General features: G+C 42.5%; 1 protein-coding gene across 1 annotated transcript in view; it reads left to right on the forward strand.

The window, feature by feature from the left end:
- Positions 1-291: 291 nt before the first annotated feature.
- LOC126094846 (cytochrome P450 4C1-like) overlaps positions 292-13,102 on the forward strand; it is a 57,588-nt gene continuing 44,777 nt past the window's right edge. The window contains exon 1 of the mRNA XM_049909449.1: positions 292-487. Within this exon, the coding sequence (XP_049765406.1) occupies positions 322-487 (166 nt within the window). The 5' untranslated portion in view covers positions 292-321. The remainder of the gene's footprint in view (positions 488-13,102) is intronic.

Raw genomic sequence — 13,102 nt, forward strand, 5'->3', positions numbered from 1 at the left:
TTCTCCTCCTTACCCTGATTCTCAAGCCCATCTGCTACCGGTGCGCCCGCGCCCGTGGAGCGCTATCTGCGCTTGGGTTGGGGGGACGGGAGCGCTCACCGACGAGATTATCAGCAAGTGGGCCAGCGCCCCACCGACGTAAGCGTTTCAAGAACGTGTTGCTCGCCGAGAGCTGGACTCTTAGCATAAAGTGCTGAATCACTGGCCAATTTAACTACCGGACAGATAAGATTTCGGGCGAACTTAGCACCTCGTGGGACAGAGACCAGTCTGAGGTACGGTCGCCACCGGTGTGGACTCGCTGGAACTGAAGGCTTCGGGATGCTGGAAGTGACGGCGCTCCTGGCGGTGACTGTGGTTGTGGCGGTCACGGCCGTGGTCGTGTCCAGGAAGTGGCGCCTCTGGAGCGAGATAGATAAGCTCCCTGGAGCGGTGGCCATACCCTTGCTGGGCAATACCTACAAGGTTCTCTTCCTCCCTCGTGAAGGTAAGGGAAGCATAGTGTGACGGGATACACAACGTCTTTTAATCATTTTATGCCCTATCCTGATTAAGTTTAACATATTTATATCCCGTTTTTTCAGGAACTATCCAAGATAACAATACAAAACTTTACCAGGGTATAGAGTCATATGTAATACACTCACTGATCTACTAAAAGATATCTAATCAGAATATGAATATTTTATGGAAGGTATTAAAATTAATGTCATTTTAAAAAATGTATTTTTACTATCAAACTGTGAATGCTATCTCCAAAGCCTTAGCTTAAGCAGTTTCGGACATAATGGGAAACATCTGCAAAAAAGCAGTTTTTCAGAAATCGCACTTTAAAGCTGAAGTACAGAAAAACTCAATATTGAACGAAGAGACAGTTTAAAACTCTACAGCTCTGTGATATTTATTTTCTTGAGGATCAACCATATCAGTGTCTGAGGGATCATGCGACTTGGGTCGTGTTTTTTACCACAATTTCTGCCTTGCAGACTCGCTGTCTATCCACTTCTTGTAGGATTTCTTCTGCATTTTGGCCAGACTTAATTCGAAATTGCTTCATAAAATTCATACTGCCTGCATTTTCATCACTGATGGTGATGACAGCATTATTGACGCCCGTGTTCAGTGACCAAATACAGACAGGGTAAGGAGCAATGCGTCTTACAAAACGCGGATCATACCATGCATTACAGCACAAACAGGAAGTGATATCACAGCAGCTAATGTAGCCAGGCTGTGCAGCAGAATGCTTATTGTAAATCAACATAAATCGCCGCCTTCTACAGCAGTTACCGAGATACCTTGTCGTAATTGAACAGGGTCTCACGCAACCTGTAGAAGTTAATTTTGCCGTAAATTATTTCAAAATAACTTAAAAATACTTACAGTTATCCAAAATTAACGAAAGAGACATCAAACTAAAGACAAAACTCCAAACAACAGTTTTCCGCAAAAAAAGTAAAAATCGACATTTTATATCCATACCACATTTTGTACTCCACTCAACTCAGAGGAGCATATACCATATAACAATCGGAATTAAGCTGTCGTGATTTGTTGAGGACATCCACGCCTGAGACTAAAACGAAACAAACTTTCGGAATAAGAACTCGTACAGAGCTAAAATTCTTTATTCCCACACTCAGCAGGCAGACCTTTTATATGAACCGTCAATAAAAATAAGAAAGTAGGTTAGAAGAATAAAAATCAAATATTTCCCGTACATCGAAAAAAAATTGTTTTACTGAAAGTCCATCAGGAGACAGTACAGAATGCTTTGTTTCTATACCAGATGGTTATTTCGTTTGGCGGAATATGTAATTGTCTCTGTTAGGACGTACTTATTTCTTCGAGCCGTTAAAAGTGAAGTTTAACATTTCACTAGGCTGTAGAGACGATCACAACTCGTATGGATTCCATTTTAATAAAATTTTCATAAAATGAGGTACACATGTTATTACATACGTAACTTCATTTCAGATCCTTCCCTCTTCCAGGAGCTACTGTTCCAACCCTACGAATATGTTCCTTCTTTGACATAAATATGAACAGTCCTACTGAACCCCTTACTACAGAACAAGATTTAAGAATTATTTTACACTGGGTACAGAAACATGGGAAGCAAGCTACCTTCACAGCGATATCTATGAATTTTGGTTACTGCTATGAAACGAAGGGGCAACTACTCAAAAAATAAACTGCTACCCAACCATCTCCCGATAAATAATGAAAACCTTAAAAGGTGAAACAGAGAGAGAGAGAGAGAGAGAGAGAGAGAGAGAGAGAGGGAGGGAGAGGGAGAGAGAGAGAGAGAGAGAGAGAGAGAGAGAGAGAGAGAAAAGCTTTACAAAATTATATCAGTTCCAACGTCAACGTATGGTCCCGAAATGTTGCCCGTTAGAAAAACTACCGAGAACATCAGATGGCGGGAGAGGAAGTCTCTTATAACACACCCCAATTTACGACTAGCAGAAAAATTGGATATAAAATGAAAGCTAAAAATGATTCCAGCAAGTAAGTCACGTTGGCTACAAACAGTACATACTAAGAAAGAAGTAAGACTACCCAAAGCAGTAACAAAACATCAAAGCAAGTATCAAACCATGCAAGGTTGAAATCGGAAACAGCCGGAAGACGATAATTACGAGGTTTTCTGTGCAGAGGTCAGTAGCATACTTGATGACCATGAGACTTTCGATTTTTACCTTCCCTGCACCTCACAAATATTCCACTCATAGTAATCTGCTGATCATGTCGTATGCATCTCTACATCTATATCTATACTCAACAAAGTGTCTTACCCCTCATGGTATTTCTGGCACCAGTATCTCCTCCCCATTTGTCTCTGTTCATTCGCGAATGGCACGTAGGAAGAATAATCGTCGGTATTCCTCTGTATTAACTTCACTTTCTCTGATTCTCCAGTTGCAGTTATTTCATAAGCTGTTTTTGGGGGGAAATAATGTATCGACTGACTCCTCCCGGGATGAATCCTCTCGAAATCTTAATAGTTAACTGCTCTGTGATCTACACTACACCTCTTGAGACTTTTGATTACCTCCGTAGTGCTTCGCTCTGACCAAAATGTCCCATGACGAAATGCGCCGCTCTTCAACAGACGTAGTCTGTTTCTACTGTTTATCCTACACTGACGCGCAGCACTCTAAACCTGTCGAACAAGAGTTTCTTAAACTACTTCTTTAGTGTATGAATTACATTTCCTTAATATTCTTCCAATGAATCTCAGTCCTTTACCTGTTTTACCTGATTTTGTGTGGTCATTCCATGGCTCCGGATGGTCCTTACAAGGTATTTCAAGTAGTTACTGTTTCCAACAAGTACGAGGCGTGTTTTTTTAAGTAAGTACCGTTTTGAAATTAAAAAAAGACGTGATAAGATATCTCACTAATTTCATTTTTACATGAAAGCTTGTACCTTAATCTACGCACTGATGCCATTAGTCTGATTTTTCCTTGTTTACGTTGTGTACTGATTGTTTAAGATGCCTCCGATAATCGTGAGTCCCTCCGACTGTGAAGTACGGGCTGTTATAAGGTTTCTTAGTGCTAAAGGCCTAAAAGCGATCGATATTCATCGTGACATCTGTGTAGCTTACGGATAAAACATTATGAGTGATGGAATGGTAAGAAAGTGGGTGAGAGCATTTAAAGATGGCCGCACAAATGTACATGATGAACAACGGAGTGGGCGTCTTTCGGTCGTTAATGAAAGTTTGGTGCAGGAAGTGGACAATAAGGTGAGAGAAAACAGACGCTTTACGATTTCCTCCTTATGGGATGACTTTCTTAATGTTTATCGTAGTGTTTTGTATGCCATTGTGACCGAGCACTTGAATTACCGAAAATTGTGCGCACGTTGGGTACCCAAAATGTTGACGGATGTGCACAAAACCAAACGTTTAGACAGTGCATTGACTTTCTTTGAGCGGTACCACAACGACGGTGATGATTTCTTAAGCCAAATTGTTACGGGCGACGAAACATGAGTGGCCTACGTCACACCAGCATCAAGGTAAAAGTCCATGGAAGTTGAGCAACGGCATCGTTTTACTGCAAGACAATGTCCGTACGCATGTGGCGAATCAGACCAAAGATCTCACCACATTTTTTCATGGGAACATCTAGATCATCCTCCGTATAGCCTCGATCTTGCCCCCAGTGACTACCGTCTGTTACTGCACTTGAAGAAACACCTGGGCGGTCAGCGTCTTCAAGACGATGACGAAGTCAAAACAGTGGCGCCAGACTTCTATGAGGAGGGTATTCAAAAACTGGTACAACGTTATGACAAGTTCCTCAATATTGACGGAAATTATGTAGGAAAGTAGATTAAGGTACAGGCTTTCATATAAAAATATTTATTATTGAGATATCTTAGCACGTCTTTTTAATTTCAAAACGGTACTCACTTAAAAAACACACCTCGTAATTGTACAGCAGTGCCTTTCTTGGCTTACTTATACTATTAGCTGACGACGTTACGTGGACAGTACACTTTTTTGTGTAGTCATTCCATGGCTCCGGATGGTCCTTACAAGGTATTTCAAGTAGTTACTGTTGGCAACAAGTAATTGTACAACAGTGCATTTCTTGGACTACTTCTACTATTAGCTGACGACGTTACGTGGACAGTACGAGAGGCGTTAAGTAAGTAATTCAATACTCTTTTCCTTTCCAATTTCGGTTGAAAAAATGCAGAATTTGCTGTGGGATATAGTGGAATATCCGCGCTTCGTGCCCTATAGTATCACGAAGTTCCATATACGTAGCCTTCAAAATTACGTTCCAAGCAGAGAGCTGTCAGTGAGTTTCTTCTGGCGGAGAACCAGAGCATCGAAGACAATCGTAGGCGCTTGCAGAATGTCTAACAAAACCTGGCAGTGAACAAAAGCAGGGTGAATGTTGGGCGACACGACTGTCATCACCTCAACAGGATCACCCAATCTTATCCCATCTCCCGCGTGCCGGCCCGCCGCACACAGCTGTGACTGGATACTCTCATTCGAGGTGATCGACAGACCACAGTCAGACACCTCGCGGCACAACCGGACGTCTCCGTTGGTAGTGCTGACACACTCGTCCAATGCTTGGGCACTCGAAGGAGTGTGCACGTTGGGTCCTTCGCCGCCTAACAGAGGACAATAAAGAGCAAAGAAAGATTATCCATGCTTGCGAGTTGCGAGGCTAATCGTGACATTTTTTTGGAGAACATCGTCCCAGGCGATGAAACATGGATTTACGACCTCGAATCGGAAACAAAACAGCAATCCATGGAGTGCGGCCTCACCATCTCACCTCCAAAAAAAAAAAAGTTCTAAGCCGCATCCTCTGCCGATAAATTCATGGTGGTGGCTTTCTGGGTCTCTGAAGGGATTACTCTGTTCGATGTACTACCTCGTGGTGCAAGGATCAACTCTGAAATGTACTGTGCTACTCTGAGGAAACAGAAGAAACGGCTTCAGCGTGATCGTCACCACAAAAATGCAAACGAAACTACACTGGCCATTAAAATTGCTACACCAAGAAGAAATGCAGATGACAAACTAGTATTAATTGGACAAATATATTATGCTAGAACTGACATGTGGTTGTATTTTCACGCAATTTGGGTGCATAGATCCTGAGAAGTCAGTACCCAGAACAACCACCTCTGGCGGTAATAACGGCCTTGATACGCCTGGGTATTGAGTCAAACAGAGCTTGGATGGGGTGTACAGGTACAGCTGCCCATGCAGCTTCAACACGATACCACACTTCATCAAGAATAGTGACTGGCGTATTGTGACGAGCCTGTTGCTCGGCCACCATTGACCAGACGTTTTCAATTGGCCAGAGATCTGGAGAATGTGCTGGCCAGGGCAGCAGTCGAACATTTTCTGTATCCAGAATGGCCCGTACAGGACCAGCAACATGCGGTCGTGCATTATCCTGCTGAAATGTAGGGTTTCCCAGGGATCGAATGAAGGGTAGAGCAACGGGTCGTAACACATCTAAAATATAACGTCCACTGTTCAAAGTGCCGTCAATGCGAACAAGAGGTGACCGAGACGTGTAACCAATGGTACCCCATACCGTCACGCCGGGTGATACGCCAGTATGGCGATGACGAATACACGCTTCCAATGTACGTACACAGCGATGTCGCCAAACACGGATGCGACCATCATGATGCTTTAAACAGAACCTGGATGAGGTTTCGCCATTCGTGCACACAGGTTCCTCGTTGAGTATACCATCGCAGACGTTCCTGTCTGTGATGCAGCGTCAAGGGTAACCGCAGCCATGGTCTCCGAGCTGATAGTCCATGCTGCTGCAAACGTCGTCGAACTGTTCGTGCAGATGGTTGTTGCCTTGCAAACGTCCCCATCTTTTGGCTCAGGGATCGAGACGTGGCTGCACGATCCGTTACAGCCATGCGGAAAGATGGCTGTCATCTCAACTGCTAGTGATACGAGGCCGTTGGGATCCAGCACGGCGTTCCGTATTACCCTCCTGAACCCACCGATTACATATTCTGCAAACAGTCATCGGATCTCGACCAACGCGAACAGCTATGTTGTGATACGATTAACCGCAATCGCGGTAGGCTACAATCCGACCTTTATCAAAGTCGGAAACTTGATGGTACCCATTTCTCCTCCTTACACGAGGCATCACAACAACGTTTCACCAGGCAACGCCGGTCAACTGCTGTTTGTGTATGAGAAATCGGTTGGAAACTTTCCTCATGTCAGTCCGTTGTAGGTGTTGCCACCGGCGTCAACCTTGTGTGAATGCTCTGAAAAGCTTATTATTTGCATATGACAGCATCTTCTTCCTATCGGTTAAATTTCGCATCTGTATCACGTCATCTTCGTGGTGTAGAAACTTTAATGGCCAGTAGTGTACCTTCTCCATGACAACGCAAGACCTCACACAAATCCACTTACCCGAGAGGAGCTCAAAAAACTCCATTGGACTGTTCTTCCTCATCCATCTAACTGACCGCAACTCGCACCTTCCGACGTCCATCTGTTTGGCTCAATAAATGATGCACACCACGGGGAGCAATACGTGGATGTTGGGGAGGTTACTGATGCAAGAAGACGTTGGCTTAGTAAGGTGGCGTAAGGTCGTCGCATTGAACGGAGATTGTGCTGAAAAATGGGGATTTGCATCCGAAAGGGTGGTGAATTATTTGTTGTACTGGAATGCTGAATGAAACCAAACTGCTTTCAGAAAAAAAAAAGAAAACGTGTTGCGTTACTTATTGAACGCCCCTCGCATCGCAGATTTGGAGATACCTTAGATAAAACGTGATTAGTGGCTATCTGGACATCCGAAGAATATAATCAATCTTTATCTGTAATAACACTTCGCAATTCCTAAGGTTCTCAGATCGTATCACCAATGCGATGTTTTTCTCGTCCCCTTAAGGACTTCGGCCTTGCCGATAAAGTTATACGCTGACTGCCTACTTATCATGATAAAAGCATTTTCCACTACAACTTTATCTCCATTAAACTGTACCTACATACCTACATTTTTATACAAGATTCATATCTGAAGCGACTACAGCAACAGGCATCAAACACAGAAAGTAGAACTTTATTTTACGTCAGCTGCCTTACAAACAAATCTGTAGGTCCTTTTTTGCATTCCAAAAGAATTTATCCACAGCACTATACATGATACCACCATAGTTCTCAGTATTACCCACGAATTTCAGTTTTTGTTTTACTACTGTACGTTTTGCGTTCCACTTTCCCTTGCTTTCAGTTTTTCAGTAATATGACTTATTTTCTCGGTTTATGTGTACAATTAGTTTTTTTGAGAACGTTACGTATATTATGATCCTGATGCTGCCCCTTAATGTGTAACAGAGATGTTTACTGTTGTTCCTTATGGCCTTTAATTTGCCGAAGACAGTATTCTGACTCAAGAATTTTCGGACCGATATATTAGTTTTTCTTATTTAAGCCTTCAGTCACTAAATATAAGCTACCATTCTTTCATACGTCGAATTAATGAATAATTAGGTCTTTTGAAATGAACCTTCCAACTTTTTGCTTACGTCACTTTTCCAGAAATCAAATATCGCTTAGGAGTGTCATATTATTTGTATATCCCACTGAAAACTTGTGAACTACATCCCAAACTATTTTTTAATTACGTTTGTGTCCCCATCGTGTTTTGTATGTTTCATACAAGCAGCAAGGCTGGATTCACCGACTGATCTAAAACTGTGTGTCGTCACTTTTATGCACCTGTTTGATTCAGGTAGTCAACTGTTTCTTTCCATTACTGTGCTCTTGATTAGACACCTATCAATGGTTTCCCATATGATTTTTTTTAATTAATGACTTTTCGTTCTTGAAAGTGTTTATGATTTTCAGCATGGAGCTTAAGTTGTTGCTATAGCCATTTTATATTAAAGGTCTTCGTATTTTTGTCTTTTTGCGGTCACCAAATCATTGTCCATAAACGTAGACCAATTAGAGCAATTGATATTCTTTCTATTATCCAGTGGCAATCACTGTATTTTACGTTAACTTAACAGCCACACTTACCTTTCGATGACGCTTATCGACCAAATACACAATGTTAACCTTCTCAATACGAGTGCACTTCTTAGTATAAACATGACAGTAGTACTGCAGTTAACACGAGATAATTGTTTTCATACGGTGGATTACCATCGACGTTCAGTGACCATGATGGATGACAGGGATTGGACGAAGCTGGGAGCAGACATCGTCAGTGAAAGTAACGCATGTGTTACTACATGTTTTTATTTCTGTTGTTTATGTTTGGGATCCTAGACATCGAGGTAATTGATAACCGACAGTAGGGGTGTTAAAAAGTTTTAAATATCATGAGTAATGTTAACAGGGAAGCACTTCACGCCATCAAACAAATGCCAGTTATGAAAGAACTACATGCAATGCCTACTATGGAAGAACAACGTAGAACAATAGATTCCCTTTCTAATGGAAAAGCTCCAGATAAAGAAGGAATCCCTGCACTGGTTATGATGTATAACAAGTCTGTCCTTCTCAAACATGTACACTCTCTTCTCACAACTAGCTGAAAAGTTAGTTACGTCCCTCTAAGTATGCGGAATTCGAAGATTGTTACTTTGTGTAAACAGAAAGGGAATTAAGTGACTACAACAATTACCGAGGTATTTCACAGCTAAGTGTAGCCGGGAAGGCATACACGAAAGTCATCCTAATGCTGTAATGAGTCCCATCTTGCAGAATTTACCCAGAATCTCAATGCGGCTTCAGTCCTGTCTGATCACCTGTGGATATGATATTCTCTCTACGACAGCTGTAAGAGAAGTAACGCGAGCAGCAGGGCCACTTTATATTGCTTTTATTGACGTTGTTTAAGCATTTGATTTAGTGAGCAAAAATGGGCTCTTCAACAAGCAGAAGGAGATTGAATACCCAACTAAGTTACTATAAATAACTGTCTCTTTCCATGAGAAAACGCGAGCGACAATCTGCTTCGATGGTAAAACATCGGTAGAATCCCCTGTTAACAGCGGTGTAAAGCTGTGGTATGTCTTAGCCCCTGCTCTACTTGGAATCTTCATTTGCTTTCTGTTGCGATTGACTTTGGCGACTGTGGGAACGGAGTGTATTTACCTGCTAGGTCTGATGAAAATCCTTTCAAAATTATCTGCCTCAAGGCCAAGACCAAAGTAATTACTGTTGTTATATTGGGTTGCTACAGGCAGACGATGCAGCTCTGGTAGCAAACACAGAAGATGAGCTGGAGCATCTAATTAACAAATTATCACACGCGAGCGAAAAATTTGGTCTTACCATCGACTTCCAACAGACTAAGAGGGCAGCAGGGCACCACCAATCATCCATCCATCAGCATTGATGGCTATTCTCTGCAGATATTGATGACTTTACGTGCTTGAGATCTACAATATGCAACAGCTTGTCTGTGGACACTGAGATTACTAAGCATTATGTATCGTGGCAAAAGCATTATCTGTTATGGATAGATTGAAAAAAAACAAGAGTGTGGGACAATGGACTGCTCACACACAACTATTGCTAAGCACGAAAGTCAACATAACAGCTTTCACCTCCACTGTCTCCGAGGGTCCTTTCAGATCTCTTGGAGAGATAGAGTACCCAGCACCAAAGTCTTACAGCTCACAAGCACAACCAGCAATCATGAACTCCTGACGCACCGACGTCAAAGGTGGCTCGGACATGTCAGGCGCATGAATACAGAGAGAATACAGAAGAAACTGTTGTACGAAGCGAATGAGGCCAGAGAGAACACAACACCTTTGCTTCAAGGCTGTCGGCAAGAGACAACTGCCCAAGGCCAGATTAGTCCAAATCGCTGGGGAAGTACTGCTGATAACCGAGTCAAGTGGCAACTAACTGTGTGAAATGGGGTCAAGGTTTCAGAGTACGAACGCACACAAGGTGAAAACAGGAAGAGGAAAAAATGGAAAGGGAGTCCTTCGCGTTTCAAGTGCCAAACTGCAGTAGGAACTGCCACTCTCGAGTGGAACTTTTCAGCCACAACAGACGTTGCAGACTCTGATCCAAGTATGCTACACCGTCATGTAATAAACATGGGTCCGAAAACGCCCACCTCTCTTCTAACTACTTGTGTATAGGAGTGGCTCGATATGACGTCAATTCATAATACCTTTTAACAGGAGATAATCAACTGGCTACCATCCATAACACTGCGTCCGTCAACACTTTGGTGAAAGGAATTGCGCTATACATATGAAGAATAACAGTCGTTCTCAAAGAAGCACTCGGACAAAGATTAGATTAGATTAAGTGTGATACTTGCATTCCTGTAGTGACAATCGCCACGCATCGTTCCCGGAATTTTCGTCCACTACATGCAGCTGACACTGCTCCGTCTCAAGCCTTGCGGAATGAACGAGGCTTTTCACTCTCTACCTTTTCCAAACCCGTGCCCCTAAAACGCTGGAAAATCATGCGAACCGCTTATCAAGTGATACAATGATACGTGGCTATTTTACTTACATTTGCTAAACTATAGCAGAAAATAATGTGCGCTGTATCTTATGTGGAGTAGCAGGCTTCTATTGTTGACAAGTGGTGTAAGAGAGAAAAGAAAATGTACTAAACAGTTTGTACACACAACCAGTATCTTCTGTTTAAGTTGTTAAAATTCTAATATGAGTTGCGAGTAATGTACAGTAACTAACAGTTATAAACAAATGAATCTCACAACTGACTTCAGAGTACCTGATGTCCAGAATAACGTGCAGCTAGAATACTCTGATGGAAAAAGACATCAAAACACACTGTTGAACAAGTTGACGGAGGCATCAGTGCAGCGACTGTGTTCCTATGCAGAATAAAATGTACACAGTACAATCGCAGGGTGCAAATAGCCAGATCTAGGTAGTACCGCTGAGCCCGGATTGTGTTTAAATCCGGGTAGTTTGGTGACCAGTGGAATGCAGTAAACTCTTGCTGGTGCGCTTCGAACCAGGGACGTCCACTGCGAGATATGTGACACTGTCCTGCTGATTGCATTGTACTGACGAAAAACGAACTGCATACACTGGTGAACAAGGCATCATAGGATAGATGCACAAATGTGTTGATTCATTGTGTCTTCCAGAATAACGAGATTACCCAGGGAATTCCACGAAAACATTCCCTGTGCCATAACTGGTGCAGGGTGGCAGGTTGTTTTCTTTCACACGTTACACGTCGTACGCGCCAATGGCCATCTGACCGATCGAGTACAAAACTTGATTCATCTGACTCATCACTCAGTGGACGTCCATTTGCGGTGTTGTTGTAGCTGTGCTCTTCAGTCCGAAGACTGGTTTGATGCAACTCTCCAAGCTACTGTATTTGGTGCTAGCCTCTTCCTCTCCGAGTAGCTACTGCAACCTACATCCTTCTGAATCTGCTTACTGTATTCATCTCTTGGTCTCGCTGTAAGGTTTTTATCCCGCGCGCTTCCCTCCAGTAATACATTGGTGATTCTTTGGCGTCCCGGAATCTGTCCTACCAACCGATTCCTTCTGCTAGTCATGTCGTGCCACAAATTTCTTTTCTCCTAAATTTTCTTCAGTACCTCCTCATTAGTTACGTGATCTACCCATCTAATCTTCAGCATTTTTCTGTACAGCACATCTCAAAAGCTTCTATTTTCTTTTCGTCTAAACTGTTTATCGTCTATGTTCTACTTTCATACGTGGCTACGCTCCATGCAAATACTTTCAGAAAAGAGTTCCTGACGCTTATATCTGTACTCGATGTTAACAAATTTCTCTTCTTTAGAAACGCTTTTCTTGCTGTGGCCAGTCAACATTTTATATACTTTCTGCTTCGGCCATCACCAATTATTTTGCTGCCCAAACAATAAAACTAATTTTGAACTTTAAGTGTCTCGTTTCCTAATTCAGTTCCTTCAGTATCACCTGATTTAATTCGACTTGTTTCCATTGTTCTCATTTTGCTTTGTTCATGATCATCTTATATCTTCCTTTCGAGACACTGTCCAGTCTGTTCAACTGCTCTTCCAAATTCTTTGCTACCTCTGATAGAATTACGTCATCAGCAAACTTCAAAGTTTTTATTTATACTTTCTGCACCTTAATTCCTACTCCAAATTTTTGTTTCCTTTCCTCCTGACTTCCTTTAGGATAACGACATCGCTTGACTAGAGTGTCCGGCATGTTCTCCAGACATGAACCCTATTGAACATGCCTGGATTATATTAAAAACGGCTGTTTATGGATGATGTGACCCACCAGCCACTCTGAGGAATCTATGCCGAATCACCGTTGAGGAGTGCGTGGTTACAATCTTGACCAACAGTGCCTTGATGAACTTCTGGGTAGCACGCCACGAAGAGGACGTGCTACTAGAGTTACCGGTGTCTACAGCAATCTGGACCACCACCTCTGACGGTCACGCTGTATGGTGGTACAACATGCAATGTGTGGTTTTCATGAGCAATAAAAAGGGCAGGAATGATTTTTATGTTGATCTCTGTTCCGATTTTCTGTACAAGTTCCGGAACTCTCGGAACGAAGGTGATGCAAAACTTTTTTTTAATGTGCG

This window comes from Schistocerca cancellata, chromosome 8 (assembly GCF_023864275.1).
Source record: "Schistocerca cancellata isolate TAMUIC-IGC-003103 chromosome 8, iqSchCanc2.1, whole genome shotgun sequence".
Lineage (NCBI taxonomy): Eukaryota > Metazoa > Arthropoda > Insecta > Orthoptera > Acrididae > Schistocerca > Schistocerca cancellata.